At 44.6% G+C, this 21,148-nt stretch overlaps 1 protein-coding gene across 3 annotated transcripts in view; it reads left to right on the top strand.

The window, feature by feature from the left end:
* Window positions 1-15,801, top strand: part of LOC147114054 (polypeptide N-acetylgalactosaminyltransferase 10-like) — a 124,104-nt gene extending 108,303 nt beyond the window's left edge. For 2 of the 3 annotated variants that reach the window (XM_085995613.1, XM_085995614.1), the window contains exons 11-12: window positions 336-485; window positions 13,419-15,801. In XM_085995613.1, coding sequence (XP_085851739.1) covers window positions 336-485; window positions 13,419-13,583 — 315 coding nt within the window. In that variant the 3' untranslated portion in view covers window positions 13,584-15,801. Of the gene's footprint in view, window positions 1-335; window positions 486-4,492; window positions 5,666-13,418 lie in introns of those variants that run through there. The other variant, XM_085995615.1, reaches the window with a different exon arrangement.
* The last annotated feature ends 5,347 nt before the right edge of the window (window positions 15,802-21,148 follow it).

Genomic DNA, 21,148 nt, shown 5'->3' on the forward strand with positions numbered 1-21,148 from the left:
CTCTTTTTCCTACTGCTTCTCTGTCCTTCCTGTGTCACTCTCTCTTTGTGGGTGGGTGGGAGGTTCTGGGTGATGTGTATTGTAGCAGGGAAAGGAACCACAAACATTTGCAGGCTGCATTTGGGATGGGAGTTGTGGGGAAAATGTGACCTTATCCCAATCACATGCTTCCCCTACCGCCTCCATCCCATGTTGTCTCGTCCCATTACCCATTCCCTTTCACAGGCATTGTAGTGTAAGCTTCTCAGTCACAGCAGTAGTATTTTGTCATTTTTTGCAGGTGTTTGTTACATTAATTATTAATTTTACAACCAATTCTGAACTTTGCACATCAGGTATTCACATTGGGTTGGCGAGAAGATGTACGCCCTGGAGATCCCTTGCACAGTAGAAAATTTTGTTTTGATGCTGTTTCACATAACAGTCCAGTCACACTATTTGACTGCCATGGAATGAGTGGAAACCAGCTGTGGAAGTATAAAAAGGTGAGATACACTAATTATTTTTTACAAGTGAATGACAGACAGAAAGAGTAGTCTTTCCCAGTACGACTTACTTTTGGAATCTCTTTTCTCCAAATTGACATAGGATAGTACCTGTACACTGCCCATTGATCAAGCAGCTGTATTAAGTTAAAATAATTAAATTAAGTGTAAATAAAAATACAAGAAGTTGAATCTCACCAATTTCTATAATTAACTAATTCTACTTGAAATGGAAATGTTATTTTAATATTTCAAATGATTACACATCCATCATATAGTACACCTCAAAGTGCCATACTTGAAAGTATATCACATGTACCTGATTAACTCAAATATAATTTTCATAAAACTACAACTCAGCAAAGTATGGAATATGTTTGAGGATGTAACTAGCAGGGTAGATAGGGGAAACCAGTGGAAGTAGTAGATTTGGATTTTCAAAAGGCATTCGATAAGGTGCCACACAAGAGGTTGTTACACAAGATTAGGGCTCATGGGATTGGGGGTAATGTATTAGCATGGATTGAGGATTGGTTAACCGACAGAAAACAGAGTAGGAAAAAATGGATCATTCTTGGGATGACGGTGTAACTGGTGGAGTGCCTGAAGGGTTGGTGCTTGGGCCTCAGCTATTTATAATCTATATCAATGATTGGATGAGACCAGTTAAGTGATTCGACAAGAAGGTGGCAGATGGAGTATAATGTGGGGAAGTGTGAAATAATCCACTTTGGTAGGAAGAATGAAAAAGCAGAATATTTTTCAAAAGGTGCGAGATTAGTAAATGTTGGCATTCAGAGGGATTTGAGGGTCCTTGTACACGAATCACAGCAAGTTAACATGCAGGCACAGCAAGCAATTAGAAAGGCAAGTTAGCCTTTATTGCAAGGGGGTTGGAGTACAAGAGTAAGGAAGTCTTGCTACATAGAAACATAGAAGATAGGAGCAGGAGTAGGCCTGCTCTGCCATTCAATGCGATCATGGCTGATCATCCAATTTCAGTACCCGGTCCCTGCTTTCTCCCCATACCCCTTGATCCCTTTAGCCTTAAGAAATATATCCAACTCCTTCTTGAATATATTTAATGAATTGGCCTCTACTGCCTTCTGTGGTAGAGAATTCCACAGGTTCACCACTCTCTGGGTGAAGAAATTCCTCCTCATTTCTGTCCTAAATGGCCTACCCCTTATCCTTAGACTGTGACCCCTGGTTCTGGACTCCCCGACCATCGGGAACATCCTTCCTGCATCTAGTCTGTCCAGTCCTGTCAGAATTTTATAAGTTTCAATGAGATCCCCTCTCATTCTTCTAAACGCCAGCGAGTATAAGCCCAATCTCTCCTCATCCCAGGTATCAGTCTGGTGAATCTTCGCTGAACTACTTCCATGGCAAGAACATCCTTCCTCAGATAAGGCGACCAAAACTGCACACAATACTCAAGATGTGGTCTCACAAAGGCCCTGTACAACTGCAGCAAGACATCCTCGTTCCTGTACTCAAACCCTCTCGCTACGAAGGCCAACATACCATTTGCCTTCTTAACCGCCTGCTGCACCTGCATGCTTACCTTCAGCGACTGGTGCACAAGGACACCCAGGTCTCGTTGCACTTCCCCTTCTCCCAATCTATTGCCATTCAGATAATCTTCCTTCCTGTTTTTGCCACCAAAGTGGATAACCTCACATTTATCCACGTTATATTGCATCTGCCATGCTTTTGCCCAATCACCCAACCTGTCCAAATCATCCTAGAGTTTCTCGGCATCCTCCTCACAGCACACACGCCCACCCAGCTTTGTGTCGTCTGCAAATTTGGAGATATTACATCTAGTTCCCTTGTCTAGATCATTAATATATATTGTGAATAGCTGGGGTCCAAGGACCAATCCCTGCAGTACCCCACTAGTCACTGCCTGCCACTCGGAAAAAGACCCGTTTATTCCAACTCTTTGCTTTCTGTCTGCCAACCAGTTCTCTATCGAAGTCAATACTTTGCCCCCAATCACATGTGCCTTAACTTTACATGCTAATCTCTTATGCGGGACCTTATCAAAAGCCTTCTGAAAGTCCAAATACACCACATCCACTGGTTCTCCCTTATCTATTTTACCAGTTACATCCTCAAAAAATTCCAGTAGATTCGTCAAGCACGATTTACCTTTTGTAAATCCATGTTGACTTTGTCCGATCCTGTCACTGTTTTCCAAGTGCTCTGCTATTACATCTTTTATAATGGACTCTAGCATTTTCCCCACTACCGAAGTCAGGCTTACCGGTCTGTAATTGCCTGTTTTCTCTCTACCACCTTTTTTGAATAGTGGGCTAACATTAGCTACCCTCCAATCCATGGGTACTGTTCCAGATTCCATCGAATGTTGGAAGATGATCAGCAATGCATCTACTATTTCTAGGGCCACTTCCTTAAGTACCCTAGGATGTAGATTATCAGGCCCTGGGGATTTATCGGCCTTCAATCCCATCAATTTCCCTAACACCATTTCCCTACAAATACTGATTTCTTTCAGTTCCTCCCTTTCATCAGGCCCTATGTTCCCCGACATCTCTGGGAGGTTATTTGTGTCCTCCTTTGTGAAGACAGAACCAAAATATGTATTTAATTGGTCAGCCATTTCTTTGTTCCCCATTATAAATTCCCCTGATTCTGACTGCAAGGGACCTACGCTTGACTTCACCAATCTTTTTCTCTTCACATATCTATAAAAGCTTTTACAGTCAGTTTTTATGTTCCCTGAAAGCTTACTCTCATAATTCAATTTTCCCCTTCTTAATTAATCCCTTTGTCCTCCTTTGTTGAATCCTAAACTGCTCCCAATCTTCAGGTTTGCTGCTTTTTCTGGTCAATTTATATGTGCTATCCTTGGATCTTATGCTATCCCTAATTTCCCTTGTTAGCCACAATTATATAGTGCTTTGGGGGGACCACACCTGGACCTTACCTAAGGAAGGATGGATGAGAGATTGAGTGGAATGGACCTATACACTCTGGAGTTTAGAAGAATGAGAGGCGATCTCATTGAAATGTATACAATTCTTAGAGGGCTTGGCAGGGTAGATGCTGTGAGGCTGTTTCCTCTGGCTGGAGAGTCTATAACTAGGGGTCATAGTCTTAGGATAAGGGGTCGGCCATTTAGGACTGAGATGAAGAGAAATTGCTTCACTGAGGGTTGAGAATCTTTGGAATTCTCTACCTTTGGCTGCTCAGACTGAGATTGATGGATTTTGGGCACTAAGGCAATCAAGGGATATGGGGATAGGGCGGGAAAGTGGAGTTGATGTAGATGTTCAGCCATGATCTTATTGAATGGCGGAGCAGGCTCGATGGGTCGTATGACCTACTCCTATTTCTTATGTTCTTAAAATGTAGCAAGTGGGAATGCAAATTACTAATCAAGAATCAACAGTCCGCAAACAGCTACCAATACAACTAGCTAGGAAGAGAAAAGGAGCAATGAAATTACTCAAAATATTGATTGATACAGGAGTTAAATGAACTTGTATGCGGAGTTAAAACTCCTGCTCTGCACCAGCACTCTGCTGTGCCCTTGTCAAAGTAACTTTGGCAACAGATAAAATGTGGAGAGGAAGCTCAGCGTGGGTTCAAGCAGAATACTGAACCTTTACATCTCTGGGCTAGGCTTTAAGTTGCAGCTGAGGAGGTTGATTGAGTCAAGGACTATGACATGGAAGTGCAGCTGGAATCAATTTTACCAACACTTACTTAGAGGAAGTTATGACTTTTCCAGAGCTTAATGTTAGATAGGCATTAGGAAAGGGTGGCAACAGTGGTGGCGTCAAAGGTGGAGACAAAGAATTAAAGCAGCGCATCATTGTTGTGCAAGTGGACTCCATATTTCCAGATGATGTTGCCAATGGGCACAATGTAAATGATGGAAGGTACCAAGGATGGAGCCCTGGGGTATACTCAATATTGACCATATGGGCACAAAAGGAGAAACCATTGGAGATGTCGTGACTTTGTATTAACAGATAGGACTGGAATCATGGGAAGAACACTATCACGGCGATGGACTGCAGTGGATTGCATTGGAAAAGGAAAAGAGGTTGTCCGTGTTGAAGGCAGTGGAAAGTTTGAGGATGATAACTTGCTGTATCATGTGCAACCAACCATCAGGAGTCACATTCCCGATGTGATCGGTTAACTGTACTTCAGTACAGACAGCTAGCTCATCTGTGTATTTAACTTGCCTTTGCATGTTTTTTTTAAATGGTATAAGGTAATTAAAATAAGGACGCGACTGCTGCCAACGAAGTTGAAGTGTGCAGTCTTAATGTTTTTTTGGTTGTTTGCTTTGGGACTCACGAGGTCTGGGGAAAAAATGCCGCGAATATGGAGCAGGCCTTCGGGTCCCACGGGGTCTGGGGAAAGAATGCTGGGAATATGAAGTGAGCCTTCGGGTCTCACGGGAAAAAATGTCGGGAATACGGAGCGGGCCTTTGGGTCTCACGGGGTCTGGGGAAAAAATGCCGGGTATATGGAGCAGGCCTTTGCGTCTCACGGGCTCTGTTGGGGGGAAAAAAAGCAGAAACGTCATCGATATCCGCTTCCAGATTAATGCGCAGAATGGTTCTATGCAGCTTCCGGTCATTGACAACAGTCATTCAGTTAAAATAAATAACCATATACTGTATGATACAAAATAAAATGGATTGTCAGTGATGATTTACAGAGCCATGTCCTCACTGCCATTCATATTGAAGAAAATGATTGATTAAAAATGCAGAATCTTTGCAAGTTTTCTCATTGCCAGAAATTATTTAGAAACAATCTTGGAATATATCAATCAAAATGTAGCAAGTAGGAATGTAAATTACCAATCAAGAATCAATAAGTTAAGTGATTAAGTAGTACAAAAAATTGCAAATATTCTTTAAATCCGATGTGTTGCATTGTAACTGCTTCTATGTGGTCCTATGGTACTATGGTATTCATCTAGGTGGCGCACAAAAAGAAGTTTGGAGACTCCCGAGATAGTTCATTGTTGACTCATTTAAAGGGGAAGGTTCATCTTTGGGAAGTACTCATCCAATGTACATTTTTATGTATCAGCTATACATATCACAAATTTTCTACCTGTTCTGTGAAGTCATTATTAACAGGATTGCAACACAACCATATAGACCCAATGGGGTAGATTTTGCCGAACCTGTTGGGAAGAAGGCGGGACTTCCCCTTTCGGGTTTTTGACCCGCCTACTTTGACGTCCGGCCAATCCGCGCGATTTCCCCTTGATTGACCTTGTTGAGCCCGCCCAGCGGGCTCAGCAGGCCAATTAAGGGCCACCCGGCAACAGGTGACGTCACAGACTGAAATTTCATCTGTTCTTGACCGATGAAATATCAGTGTCTCACAGCTGTTGAAGCTGTGAAACACTGACACTCTGAGTTCTAAGCTGAGTCATTCGCACAGACTCAGTTAGAACTCTCACCGGCACTCAAAGCTGCAGGCTGTCACTTTTGACAGATCGCAGCCGTTCAGCTTTCAGTTCCAGCTGAGTGATGCGCCCCCGACGGCTACAGGAAGAAAGGCTGCTAAGGTAAGTACAGGTAAGTAAAAGTTCTTTACACACTTTAGACACACCAAACACACTTACCTTTGCACTCATGCACCCATCACTCACCTGAGCGCCGACATCTCGACCCCTCCAACTCCTTCAACCCACCGGCCCGCCTGCTCTACCTGGCGTGGTTTGGAGCCGTCGGGAAACCTACACAAAACCCCTCAAAATAGGGATTAGGCTAAAAACTGCCTGTTAACCGGCAGTTAATTGGCACTAATCCCTTCCCGCCTGGTTTCGGCGGGTCCCAGTGCGGGGCGGGTACCCGCCGCCCCTGAAACTTACGTGGGGCGGGGTTTTGGGCGGGACCCCCAAATTTGGGATTTCCCCCCCCCACACGCCTGAAACCCTGCCTGACGGCTCCCCGAAAATCTAGCCCAATATTTCAGATTAGGTCATGGCTGGATTTCAATTCAGCTGCTAACCGGTACCTACATTAAGCAAAGATTAGCATTCTTTTGTTCCTGGCTGCTGATTTGAAACTATTAATCAAGAAATACTAACATTGTGGCAGAACCACCAGAGGATTATGGACAATTGTATATAATTCCTTTTACAGCAATGTAGTACAGCTGGGGACTGCACCTTTATTGTATCTGTTAACTGTACTAGGGCTTCTTTCCTGTACTCCGCGTGATGATGTCATGCCGTCTGTCACGTGATCTCTCAACAGCGGGAAGAACGTGATGACATCAGAGCTCAGAACCTTCTAGCAGTTGAGCTCAGAACCTGCTAGCAGTTGAGCTCGGAACCTTCTTGCAGTTTCCAGAGAGGCTTTCAAGCAGACCAGACCTATTTGCATTGTATCCTACAGTTTCCTGTACAGCTTTGTTTGTTCATTAAATTTTATTGTTTTTGATTTTCTGAGTCGATCTCAATTCTTCGGCTGGTGACCCCGATTTCTTTGAACAATTTTCGTTGAAGTTACATCATGGACACGAACGCCGTCACCCTCAAACTGCTGCAATTTTGGGAGCAACAACCAGCCGCGTGGTTTTTCCAGGTGGAAGCCCAATTTGCAATACGGGGAGTAGCAGCGGATTCGACCCGTTATTATTACGTGGGCTCCGCCCTCGACAGCGCCACGGCTTCGCGGGTCGTCAGCCTCCTCGAGAGTCCACCGAACGATGGCAAGTACGAAGCTTTAAAAGCACGTTTACTGCAGATTTTCGGTCTGTCCAAGTCGGAGCGCGCTCGAAGACTTATCTCCATGCCCGGCCTCGGTGACTCAAAACCCTCAGAGCTCATGAGCCAAATGCTCACGCTTTTGGGCTCGGAATCGCAATGTTTTCTGTTCTGTGAGCTGTTTCTCTGTCAACTACCAGAGCCAGTACAGATGGCCTTGGCCAATTCCGCGATCACGGATTGTGCTGAACTCGCCGCGGAAGCGGATAAAATATTCACCGTCTCAACAATCTTGTGCAGCCACGAGGCGCCCATCCCCCACAAGAGCGAATCCGACGACGACTCCTGCAGGCTGGTGTGCATACCACGCTCGTTTCGGCGCGAAGGCCAGAAATTGCCATCCGCCCTGCAGTTTCTCACCAAAAAAAAACCTACCTCAAACCAACGGCTTCTGAGAAGATCAATAAGGCCCAAGGGACGCGCCGGAGTTGCGATGGCCGTCGGGTCCGCAGGGAAACTCCTGTACATTACAGACTCCCTGTCAGGGCGACATTTTCTCTGTGATACTGGCTCCCAGTGCAGTATCCTACCAGTGTCGAAGCTAGATCTTCAATCTGGCGGTCAAGGTCCCCCCCTCGAGGCAGCCAATGATGCGGCCATTCGCACGTTCGGAAAGCATAGGGTCCAGTTGAGTTTTGGCGGCCAACGTTTTGTTTGGGAGTTCATCATGGCGAAAGTCTCACAGGCCATCCTGGGGGCAGATTTCTTCTGCGCAAACGGGTTTCTCGTCGACATCCGACACTGCCGGCTAATCAGTGCCTCCACTTTTCACTCGGTCCCCTGCCACCGAAGCACCGCGATGTCTTGGTCAGTTGCCTGTGCAGTCCCATCTCCAAATGAGTTCTCTCGTCTTCTCAGTGAGTTCCCTGAGCTCACCAGGCCCACATTTTCTTCTTCAGTCGCGAGGCACGGTGTGGCGCACCACATTACCACGACAGGATCCCCCGTTTTATGCGAGAGCTCGAAGGCTGGAATCCGGTAAACTCGCGGCTGCCAAGGCGGAGTTCCATACAGTGGAACGCCTGGGTATTATTCGACGTTCGAATAGTCCTTGGTCCTCGCCATTACACATTGTTCCTAAGCCGGGTGGCGGATGGCGACCATGCGGCGACTACAGACGCCTGAATGAGGCTACCACACCGGATTGGTACCCAATTCCTCACATTCAGGCTTTTTCGGCCCATCTGGCAGGGAATTCCATCTTTTCCAAAGTAGACCTCGTCTGAGGCTATCATCAAGTGCCCGTGCATCCTCAGGACGTCCCCAAAACTGCCGTCATCACACCTTTCAGGCTCTTTGAGTTCCTTCGTATGCCGTTTGGGCTGAAGAATGCAGCACAAGCCTTCCAGTGTCTCATGGATTCCGTGTTGCGCGATCTGCCGTTCATCTTCGTCTACCTAGATGACATCCTTATTGCCAGTAACAGCACGAAAGAACACAGTACGCACTTGCGTACCCTTTTTTCTCGTCTCAGCTAACATGGCCTTATTATCAACCCGGCCAAGTGCTAGTTTGGGTTGCACAGCATTGATTTCCTGGGACACAGAACCACCTCAGAAGGCGCCGTCCCGCTGGTCACAAAGGTGGAAGCAGTCACCTCGTTCCCTCTTCCTTAGACCGTCAGGGCCCTCCAGGAATTTCTGGAAATGGTCAATTTTTATCATCGGTTCGTCCCCATGGTGGCATTGTTGATGCAACCTTTGTACAAGGCCCTCAGAGGTAAATCGGACAAAGACCCGATCGATTGGACACCCCAGATGGACCAGGCTTTCCTCGACACTAAGAACGCTTTGGCTGCTGCGACCATGTTGGCACATCCCCTTCCAGGCGCAACCTTTGCCCTTACCACCGACGCATCTGATTATGCCATCGGGGCAGTACAGGAGCAGTGGGTCGACGGCACATGGCAACCACTGGATTTCTTCAGCCGCCAATTGCGGAAGAACGAACGCAAGTATAGTACTTTTGATAGGGAGTTGTTGGCATTGTTTCTGGCCATCCGCCATTTTCGCTTCCTGCTGGAAGGATGCCCATTCACGGCTTTTGTAGACCACAAGCCACTTACTTTTGCGATGGCCAAGACAGCGGAACCATGGTCGGCACAGCAACGACGTCATCTTACGTACATATCTGAATTTACAACCGACATACAACATGTCTCGGGCGAAGACAACCTGGTGGCGGATTGTCTCTCCTGCGCCCTCCTCCACGCAGTACACCTGGGAGTCGACTATGTTGGTTTGGCAAAAGAACAGAAGGCAGACCCTGAAGTGCAGGCATACCGGACTGCACCTTCCAGCTTACAAGTGGCTGATGTCAGTTTCCAGGCCGCAGGGACCTCACTCCTGTGTGACATCTCGATGGGCGTCCCACGTCCAATCGTTCCAGTCGAATGGCGCAGGAGAATTTTCGACACTATCCACGGGTTGTCACACCCTGTCATGAGAGCATCACAACGACTCATGGCAAAGAAATTCGTCTGGAAGGGCATGCATCTCGACGTCCGTGACTGGACCAATACCTGCGTGAGTTGCCAGAAGTCCAAGATACAATGCCATGTTAAGGCCCCAGTCGCCACTTTTCCGGTTCCGGAGCGTCGATTCGACCATGTGCACGTGGACCTAGTTGGTCCTCTCCCTTCCTCTCGCGGGTACACTCACCTCACCGTGGTAGACCACACCACCAGGTGGCCAGAGGCAATTCCTTTGGTTGTCACCACAGCGGCAGACGTCTCCAGAGCCTTCATCTTGTCGTGGGTAGCTCGGTTCGGGGTACCGGCTGACATCTCCTCCGACCGGAGGCCTCAATTTACCTCTGAACTTTGGAACGCCGTAGCTCAAGGTTTGGGCACCAAGCTTCATCATACCAGTTTTGATGGTGAGCTGGGGACCAGGGTTCCGTGTGAGGAGGAAGAAAATCGCCAGGCACTCTGAGTGGTTGGCCGTAAACCAGCTCTGCTGAAGAAGAATGCAGGTCGTGCGAAGACCTAGCAGCACCCAAGGGAGCCTGTCCACCCAACTAGGCCCACGGAGCCGTAGCTCAAGGTTTGGGCACCAAGCTTCATCACACCAAGCTTCATCTTCAGCAGTTTTGAAGAAGGGTCCAACCCGAAACGTCAACTCAAATTTCTCTCCACGGATGTTGCCTGACCTGCTGAGTTTTTCCAGCATTTTCTGTTGTTATTTCGGATTTCCAACATCTGCAGTATTTTGCTATCGTTCATCATACCACCGCCTACCATCCACAGGCGAACGGTCTGTGTGAAAGATTCCACAGGTCCCTTAAAGCCGCACTGCGTGCTAGTCTCCGTGGGCCTAGTTGGGTGGACAGGCTCCCTTGGGTGCTGCTAGGTCTTCGCACGACCTGCATTCTTCTTCAGCAGAGCTGGTTTACGGCCAACCACTCAGAGTGCCTGGCGATTTTCTTCCTCCTCACACGGAACCCTGGTCCCCAGCTCAGCAGCCACCAGGAAGCGGCTAGGAATTTCATCCCAGTGCCTACGTCGCATCATGACCTGCAGCGCTCCCATGTCCTGGTGGATCTTAAGAACGCAGAATACGTGTTCATTCGGCAGGATGCTCGCAAAAACCCGCTCAAACCGCCTTACACAGGTCTGTTCCGCGTCATCTCGTCAGGTGACAAGTCCTTCACAGTCGACATCGGCGGTAAGCCTGACCACATTTCCATCAACCGGTTGAAACCGGCGCATCTGGATCTGAGCGAACCAGTCGTCACTGCTGAGCCGCCTCATCGTGGTCATCCACCGTCGACTGCCGGTCCAGTACAGCCACAGTCATCTGCCGGGTCGACCACAGCTGGCCTCCTCTTCTCCTCCGCCTGCGGCGTCATCCCAACCACAGCCAATGGCCAGTTCGTCTTCTAGCGCTCCGTTCCAGCTGCCAGGGTATCGCAGTCGGTTGGACAGACTCGTCAGACCCCCTTCTCACCTTACCTTCTCTGTTAAAAGCAATTCTGGGGGGGGCGCATGTGGCGGAACCACCAGAGGATTACGGACAATTGTATATAATTCCTTTTACAGCAATGTAATACAGCTGGGGGCTGCACCTTTAATGTATCTGTTAACTGTACTAGGGCTTCGTTCCTGTACTCCGCGTGATGATGACATGCCGTCTGTCACGTGATCTCTCAACGGCGGGAAGAACGTGATGACATCAGAGCTCGGAACCTGCTAGCAGTTGAGCTCTGAACCTTCTAGCAGTTTCCAGAGAGGCTTTCAAGCAGACCAGACCTATTTGCATTGTATCCTACAGTTTCCTGTACAGCTTTGTTTGTTCATTAAATTTTATTGTTTTTGATTTTCTGAGTCGATCTCAATTCTTCGGCTAGGAACCCCAGTTCCTACACCATATTGGTTTAGTACATACACCACACAGCTGGTACAGATAGCTTTAGATTTTACAAGGCCACTCTACATTCAGCTACAATGGAATAGACCTGCATAATTATCTCTTGCCCCCATGCTGTTTCCTAATCCTGCGACTGAGAACTTCCCATGTGAAGAATTTTGCATGCAAGCTCATAACTTGCCACTAAGTGGTGCAATTTACTTATGACGGAACCAACTGCAAGTTTGTGTTTAGAAAAAGACCACCAACCCAGAACTCGCATCTTTCCTCAGTTTCTCAAATGAACAGAACAGTTCATTGATCTTTCCTGTATATGTCTAAACTGCTGTCTTAGAAAAGCACTCTTTCCACCTATCTTATACCGCATCAGAGAGACATTTGCATCTTCTCTATTTGTCACCCTGTTCACTGCTGGGTTGAGACTGTCCAAATTCATCTCACATGGACAATTAATTTACCAGAGAGAGAAAGTTTAGTTTGCTTTATGTTAACATTTAGATTAGCTTTTAGATTACTAGCAAGTCCAGAGAAATTGCAGGCACCTCCCAGGCTAGCCAATTTTCTAAAATAAAATTCAGTTCACATACTAGCACAGAAACAAATACTGTTACTTTGGTAATAAACCTACAAAGAGGTAAGGAATAGCTTTAATACAGTAATGTTAACCTTAAACTTAAAAATATACAATTGCATAACTACACACCGCTCTGAATTAAAAAAGCATTTCTGCTTTGCCCTATCTTCAATTATTTCATTTTCTTTTCTTTCTCCCCTTCTCCCTGTTTTATTTTTCTATCTAACATTATTAATTCTAAACCTTTCATTCTTTAAAAAAAAAATAAAAATGAATTTCAAACAATTTTCTTCCTCCTCCTGGTTCCCACTCTTCATTTTGAAGGCAGTAACAACTTTAAGTCACAGTGTTTGGTTGAAAATTAACTACGAAGATTTTTTTTGAAGCCAGTCCAATGCAAAAAGTGTAAGGATTGACATGGTCATATCCCGAATGCAACAAACAAAGTCAATCTTTGACATGTAGAAATGCATCAAATCAGTAACAGCTGCCACCAGATGAGTTATTTGCGTCGGTAACCCCTGGATCTACTTCAAGATAAGTCATCTGCCGTAAGGGCTAAGATTGGATTAAGACATCTAATTTTTGGTTCCATTTTTAGAATTAAGCTGAGTGCGCTTGTTTTTTTGGCATAATTTACCCGAAATTGGCTGAACCAGCACAAAAGATCGCGGAATTTTACAAGCAAATTTCGTTCCATGAAAATCGAGTATCCGCAATCTTTTGCGCTAGTTTAAAAAATATTGTGCTAGAAGCCGGCCTCGCCACAAAACTGGCCATTGGGAGTTTCCGCTAATTGCGCTCGTTTGCAGACCTTCGAGGAGGCTCTAAAAATTAATACAATAGCAAAATACCGTGGATTATTTCAGCATTCTGTGTGGTGTTTTTTTGTTTTGATCTTCAATATTTTCTCCCCTCCAGAAGGTGCAGGACGGTGGGCTGTTTGACTGTCAGGACTATCTTATTTGTGCTGAATCATATCCTTGTGTAACCTCAAGTCATGTTTACATTCCAGTAGGGATTACTGAATAGTGTTCAGGAACTGGAACTCTAGGCTGATGATTTTCTTCTCTTTCCACAGCCTGTGGAATTTTTATTTCTAGGAATAAAAACAGGTTAAGCATGTTGGCAAGAGGAAATGTACCTACAATGGCTTTTAACATGCTGATACCAAAACCATTTACTCTTATCTTTTTTAATCTGTCTTCTAGGACAAGACTCTGTACCATCCAGTCAGTAATAGCTGTATGGACTGCAGTGCAACAGATAAAAACATTTTTATGAATATCTGTAACCCCTCATCTTCTACTCAACAGTGGATATTTGAAAACATAAATGCAACAATCTTGGAAAAAATGAACATCAAACCTTTGTAGTGACTTGTATTTAAAACACTGAGATGTAATCATTCATTTTTATTGGGGGTGGTTTTTTTAGGGATGTTTTTATAGCTAAATCCAGGTTTTTTTTTAAATTATGGTATTTTGAAAGGTTTAATCTCAGGAATGAATCAGGTATAGGCAGGTGTTTGTTAATGATGATGTCAGACGCTCTTGCAGTGCACCAGTGCTTGTATGCTGAAATAATTAAACTTGAGCTAATTTCTAGTGCCTTGCAGGTGAAAAGCAGAGAGTACACACATGACTATGGTTCATACCTCACCCTGGCAATTTATTTTCTAATTTGGCAAGAGATTTATAATCTTGCTAAATTGATGCAAACAATTAATTAACTGATATGATAGCACTTTATAGATAACTGTGCAGTGAAAAATAATTAAAATTGATTGCAATATTTTCCAAACTGGCTAAATAGTCCATTTGACCTTATCTACTCTGTATAAAAACTCTGTTTTCCACTGTGTGGTCTGCTGCAGTTTCAGAATTCCTTGATTGATAAAGTATGGAATTACTACAGTTTATCCACTATTTAATCTAATTATCCTAATTCCCAGACTTACTTTTGGAAGAACCCCATTGAAATGAAATGGAATTATATAAAATGTGCTATGGTGCCTACATGATTGTATATTTTTTGTTTTTTAAAATCAGGTTGCTACAGTTACATGTTTCTCATGTAGACCCCAATATTACATTTTACATTGGATTCAGGGATTACTTATCCTTTTTATTTTGCACTTTAAAATGACTATTTTTGCATGCTACCAACCTAGATAGTGGTTATCAGAAATAACCGTACTTAAGAATGTGCAAGGACCTGTGTTCAAATAACTTTATGCAATGCCTGTAACAAAATTTGAATGTTCCCAGAGAAATTTTGCATAAGTGTCTTGTTTGAGCTTGGAATCAGTGAGCAACAGTTAAGCACAATCTTGCTTTTTTTTAAAAAAATTATCAGTCGTGGGGAGTATTTAAACTTTTACTCATTATTTATGTCTATGCACAGGGCAGCTTCTAACTACCATACAGGATCAGGTGTGTTACATAATGACACGGGGGACAGAGTTAGAGTAATGACATGGTTTATGAATGGACCTATACTTTCCAGTGAATGAGAGAAATAATTTCTATGAAATGCTTTAACTCAATTATGATTGAATTCAAAGCTCCTTATACAATTTTTATGGGATTATCATGAAGAAACACTCTTTTTATACAAGGATAGACTACATATTACATAGTATTTTACAGCACAGAAACAGGCTATTCGGCCCAAATGGTCTATGCTGGTGTTTATGCTGCACATGAGCCTCCTCCTCCCACCATAATTCATCTCACCCTAACAACATATCCTTCTATTCCTTTCTCCTACATGTACTTGTCTAGCTTCCCCTTAAACGCATCTATGCTAATCATCTTAACCACTCCATGTGGGTAGCGAGTTGTACATTCTCACCAATCTGAGTAAAGAAGTTTCTCCTGAATTCCTTATTGGATTTATTAGTGACCATCTTCTATTTATGGCCATTAGTTTTAGACCCCCCACAAGCAAAACTCATTTTATTTTCAAAAACAAAAATCCAAAATTAGTGGAGGGGGGGGGGGCGCACGAAGACTTAAATACTAAGCTACTGTGCTCCAGTCTTGGCTTTTAGAAATGTTACTGGTTTGTAGATAAATCAAACGGATCATTTATATAAGCAGAAATTGAGCAAAAGCTTTTAGTCCATTACTGGTCTGAGGGGTGGAATGCCTTTTGAGAAATCAAAATAATATCACATGTATCAAATACGCATGTAAATTACCTACTGTATGTATAAAGATAAATCAACCTTGTACAGTTACCGAGAACGAATATGTAAATATGGTAGTTTTGCCTGTGAGAATGTGTATTTGAAATGTGCTGTTGGTAAGGGCACCCCTATTACATTTTAATTACTTAGGACAGTGTGTGTATCAGCTACAGAATATATTCTGACGAAATAATTTAAAAATCATTGTTAGAACTACAAATTGCTTTATACATTCAACAACTATACAGTCCTCAAATTGGATGTCCACTGGCTCTAAAACAGCTTGTTAAAAAAACTTCGATATTTTCCATCTAGTAATTTTTTTTGCTACATGAGTTCTATCATTGTAAACATCTGAGGAAGGTGACAAATTGTACTATTAAATGAAACATGACTCTTCAGTTTGGCCATTTGTTTTTCTTTAAGAGAACACATGCATATTTTGCAAAGTCACTACTGTTTTGTGTCACAGTACATAGGTACATTTAAGTTGTTGGTATGGTTATGCACAGGTTGGGAACTGTGCATACTTTGAGGTTGGAATAATTTGAGAAGTCCCTCAGATTTGGTTCAGCCAGGGAAATATCTTGTGGACCTGCAGGATGGGGGCCACTGCCCTTTGACCAGGAATAAAAATTCTAAATTGGGGAAAAGCAAATTTTGCTGACCTCAGAGGGGATTTAGCCATAGTGGACTGGAAACAGCTACTTGAAGGTAAATCAGTGTCAGAGCAGTGGGAGGCATTCAAGGAGGAGATCTAGAGGGTTCAGACCAAATATGTGCCCTTAAAGAAAAAAGGTGGGACGAACAAATCTAGAGCCCCCTGGATGTCTAGGACATACAGGGTAGGAAAGAGGAAAAAAAGGGAGGCGTATGACAGATACCGAGGGCTAAATACTGCAGAATCTTTAGAGGAGTACAAAAAGTGCAGGGGTGCAATTAAAAAGGATATTAGGAAAGCAAAGAGAGCATGAAAAATTATTGGCAAGTAAAATCAAGGAAAACCCAAAGATGTTTCATAAATATATTAAGAGTAAGAGGATAACTAAAGAAAGGGTAGGGCCTATTCGAGATCATGAGGATAATCTGTGTGGAGGCGGGAGACGTCGGTAGGGTTCTTAATAAATACTTTGGGGTTGATTTTCATTGACCTGTGGAGTCGGGATTGGAGGCGTGCGGGGGATTAAAGTCCCGAATTCGGGGGTCCCGACACCATCCTGCCTCCATGTAAGTTTCAAAGGAGGCGGGTACCCGCCCCGCACTGGGACCCGCCTACCCGAGGCGGGAAGGGATTAGTACCAATTAACTGCCTGTTAACAGGTAGTTATCAGGCAGTTTTTAGCCTAATCCCTATTTTCAATGTTGAGGTGTGGGATTCCTGATGGCTCCAAACCACGCCATGTTAGAGGAGTCAGGCCGTCGGGTTGAAGGACTTGGAGAGGTCGAGATGTTGGTGTTCAGGTGAGTGATGGGTGCATGAGTGCAAAGTTTAAATTACCTGTACTTACCTTTACAGCCTTCCTTTAAGTTCGGGGAGTCCATCATCTAACCGGCACAGAAAGCAGAATGGCTGCGATCTGTCAAACGTGACAGCCTGCAGCTTTCTGTACCGGAGAGATTTCTAACCGAGTCTGTGGAGAAGGACTCAGGTTAGAAGTAAGACTGTCGGTGTTTGACAGCTTCAAACAGCTGTGAAACACTGAGATTTCATCTGTCAAAACGTCTTGACAGATGAAATTTCAGTCTGTGACGTCGCCTGTTGCCGGGTGGCCCTTAATTGGCCTGCTGAGCCCGCTGGGCGGGCTCAATAAGGTCAATCAAGTTAAAATCGCGTGGATTGGCCGCATCTCGATGGAGGCGGGACTACAACCCCGAAAGTTGTAGGCCCGCCTCCAACCCGACTTCTGAATGAAAATCACCCTCTTTGTGTCTGTTTTCACAAAGGAGAGGGGCGAAGCAGACATTGCTGTCAAGGGGGAGGAGTGTGATATATTAGATGAAATAAACAGTGAGAGAGGAAGTATTAAGGGGTTTAGCAGCTTTAAAAGTGGATAAATGTATCCCAGGCTGTTAAGCGAAGCAAAAGAGGAAATAGCAGAGGCCCTGACCATCATTTTCCAATCCTCTCTGGCTTCAGGTGTGGTGCCGGAGGACTGGAGGACTGCTAATTTGGTACCCTTGTTTAAAAAGGGAGAAAAGGATAGACCGAGTAATTACAGGCCAGTCTGCCTAACCTTGGTGGGAAAATTATTGGAAAGAATTCTAAAGGACAGAATAAATCTTCATTTAGAAAGACATGGATTAATCAAGGATAGTCAGCACGGATTTGTTAAGGGAAGGTTGTGTCTGACAAACTTGATTGAATTTTTTGAGGAGGTAACGAGGGTAGTGCGTTTGATGTAGTGTATATGGACTTTAGCAAGTCTTTTGATATGGTGCCACATGGCAGTCACGAAGTTAGAAGCCCATGGAATCCAGGGCAAAGTGTCAAGTTGGATTCAAAACTGGCTCGGAGACAGGAAGCAGAGGTTGATAGGTGTTTTTGTGACTGGAAGGCTGTTTCCAGTGGGGTTCCGCAGGGCTCAGTACGAGTTCCCTTGATTTTTGTGGTATATATCAATGATCTAGACTTGAATATAGGGGGTATGATTAAGAAGTTTGCAGATGATACTAAAATCAGCTGTGTGGTTGATACTGAAGAAGGAAGATTTAGACTGCAGGAAGATATCAATAAATTGGTCAGGTAGGCAGAACAGTGGCAAATGGAATTCAAGCCAGAGAAGTGTGAGGTAATGCACTTGGGGAGCACTAACAAGGAAAGGGAATTCACATTAAATGGTAGGATACTGAGTAGCGTAGAGGAACAAAGGGGCCTTGGATTGCATGTCCACAGATCCCTGAAGGTAGCAGGCCAGGTAGATAAGGTGGTTAAGAAGGCATACGGAATGCTTGCCTTTATTAGCCGTGGTATAGAATACAAGAGCAGGGGGGTTATGCTTCAACTGTATAAAACACTAATTAGGCCTCAGCTGGAGTACTGCGTGCAGTTCTGGTCACCTCATTGCAGGAAAGATATGATTGCACTAGAGTGGGTACAGAGGAGATTTACAAGGATGTTGCCGGGAGTAGAGAATCTTAGCTATGAGGAAAGACTGGATAGGCTGGGTTTGTTTTCCTTGGAACAGAGGAGGCTGAGGATAGACCTTATTGAGGTGTATAAAATTGAGGGGCCTAGATAAAGTGGATAGGAACTATTTCCCTTAGCAGAGGGGTCAAAAACCAGGGGGGCACAGATTTAAAGTAAATTGGTGGAAGGTTTAGAGGGGATTTGAGGGGAAATGTCTTCATGCAGAGGGTTGTGGGGGGTCTGGAACTCACTGTCTGAAAGGGTGGTAGAGGCAGAAACCCTAACCACATTTAAAAAGTACTTGAATGTGCACTTGGGATGCTGTAACCTGCAGGGCTATGGACCTAAAGCTGGGAAGCGGGATTAGGCTGGAGAGCTCTTTGTTGGCCGGCGCGGACACGATGGGCCAAAATGCTGTAACTTTCTATGATTCTTTGTGGGTGTTATTCCCGGATCTTGTATTCCTATGTACCAAGATGAAGAGTTCCGCGCAATTACTCAGGTAGTGAAGGACTCGGCAACCCAGTTCACTAGGGCAAATACTTCTATGGGTCCTATTCCTAACAGAACCGATTCTTGCACCTCTAAGGGGTTTTCGATCGACGAGGTCTCTCTCTCTTGCACAGTAATTCACCGAGTGGTTCGACCCACTCACCCCTTAGGTTCTATACACTGGACTTTGAGGCAGGAACTACAATGCAGAGAATACTCTATAGACCAAGTTTAATGAAACGAAATGAAATTTTATTGCACAAAGGAAAAATTGAATGTAAGCCAATAAGGTACATGGGAGGGAAAAACAAATCATAATACAGTACTAACCAACATATCTACAGGCATATTACGCTTTACAAGGTTCATCATGAAATAGGGAAGCACGTGGAACATCGAGGGACAACAACTCATTGTTAATTATCCCCTAAATGCCCACCCCCTAAACCTAGCTAGATTAGATTATGAGGGGCCAGAAACATGCTCACCAATCCCAGTTAGAAACAGAGGTTTTGAAGTCTGCGTTTTGGTCCTCTCTGGCGTCCTGTCTCCACGTGGTCGTTGGGCTGTAGGAGCAGCGGGCTGCTCAAGCTGATGGCTCCTTCTCTTCAGCAAGACACGCGGACCATCATTTCACCTGCAGTTCGATTTTCTCAGTGCTCCTGCATACCACGATGGTGGTCACAGTCCTGATTTCTCTATGCTCCTGCAGTCAACGCTGGCCACCCATTCTGTAGGGCGTTTCGTTTTCTCCTCATCTCGTCAATGGCCCGGGTTTTTGTCGATGATCTCCCGATAACTACCCCGGGTCTCATCATCATCTTCTGAGTCTGAAAAGGCCTTCTTCGGACCCCCGAGCAATCTCTCGAAACGACTGGCTCTTCAAAAGCTACTGTAAAGTCTGTAGGTATTATGGCGAATTAATACACAGACTACAAGAGTAACTTTAACAGGACTTTACTATTCGAAGGTCAGGGCGAATCTGCCCAATAAATCCTGACACAGCACTTATATACCGGTGTGGTCACCGTCGGTATTACAGTATACAGCAGCCAAGATAAAGTAGTGCCACACCTAAAATAGTTCTCTTAAAGGTGGACGGTTACATACAATAGTTCTCTTAAAGGTAGAACAGTTACATACACTACAGCTACCAAGCTAAAAGCTGCAAAAAGCCCCTGATGGCTACCCCAGGACTCCAGTTATACTTTTCCATGGAGGCCCTTATCTCCCGCCAAATCAAGGTTAGTCTTTTGGCGGGCTTGTAGCACAGCGGGGTAGTCTTTGTTTTTAAAGTATCTTCGGGATGGCCGGTAACTGCCATCTCTGGTCTGGAATGACCTTGTATTGTCTTTAATGTCCCTCTTCGAACTTGAATCTGTTCCCCTTTGTCTGGGTAAACATTTAGATGGCCTTTATCTACAGGCCGATCTGATCGGATCTGCATCCAATCTATATGTATGGGGCTCTGTCTGGTTTCGTTTTCCCTGAAACTGCCTTCCAGAACCTACTGTGGGCTGAATCCACAAAAGCTGTCTGGGGACTGCAGGAACCATTTTAAAGTGTCCCAAAAGCTGGTCACGGGGTCTGGTGGCCATTTTGTGTGTCCCTTTTTCTGGGCTTTTAAAACAGTCTTTAAAAATTAAGGCCTTTTCTGCCAATAGACCCTTATAGGACAATGTTCAATTTTGCGAATTCTACACCTCTTTGGCATCTACAACGACATCCCAAAAGCTCAGAGATAGAACAGGAAAGGAGGAAAAAGCAACCAAATAACCATTTAGAGGGTGTGTGTGTGTGTGTGGGGGGGGGGGGGGGGAAGAGAGAGAAAGAGAGGAGAAGCAATAGTAATCAAGGCTATTTTTAACCTAAATCCAGGCCAAGTTTCCCTGTTCAAAATGGTTATTTGTAAGCGCCCCATGAGCTATTCTGCTTCATAGATTGCAAGTCTTAAACTCTAGAAGAAATCCTTCAAGTGGTTTGAAATACCCACAAATAACTATTTAAGCAATCTAGGTACATTGGATCCAAGTGATTCTTATAAATGCCTCTTTTGAATCTTACTGCAGACTTGGACTGCTGACTGTTGCAGCAAGGGACCTAGATCCCTGAATAGAAAGCTTGGATGA

The sequence above is a fragment of the Somniosus microcephalus genome, chromosome 8 (genome assembly GCF_052327205.1).
Source record: "Somniosus microcephalus isolate GS21.2 chromosome 8, FLI_Smic_1.0, whole genome shotgun sequence".
Taxonomy (NCBI): Eukaryota; Metazoa; Chordata; class Chondrichthyes; order Squaliformes; family Somniosidae; genus Somniosus; species Somniosus microcephalus.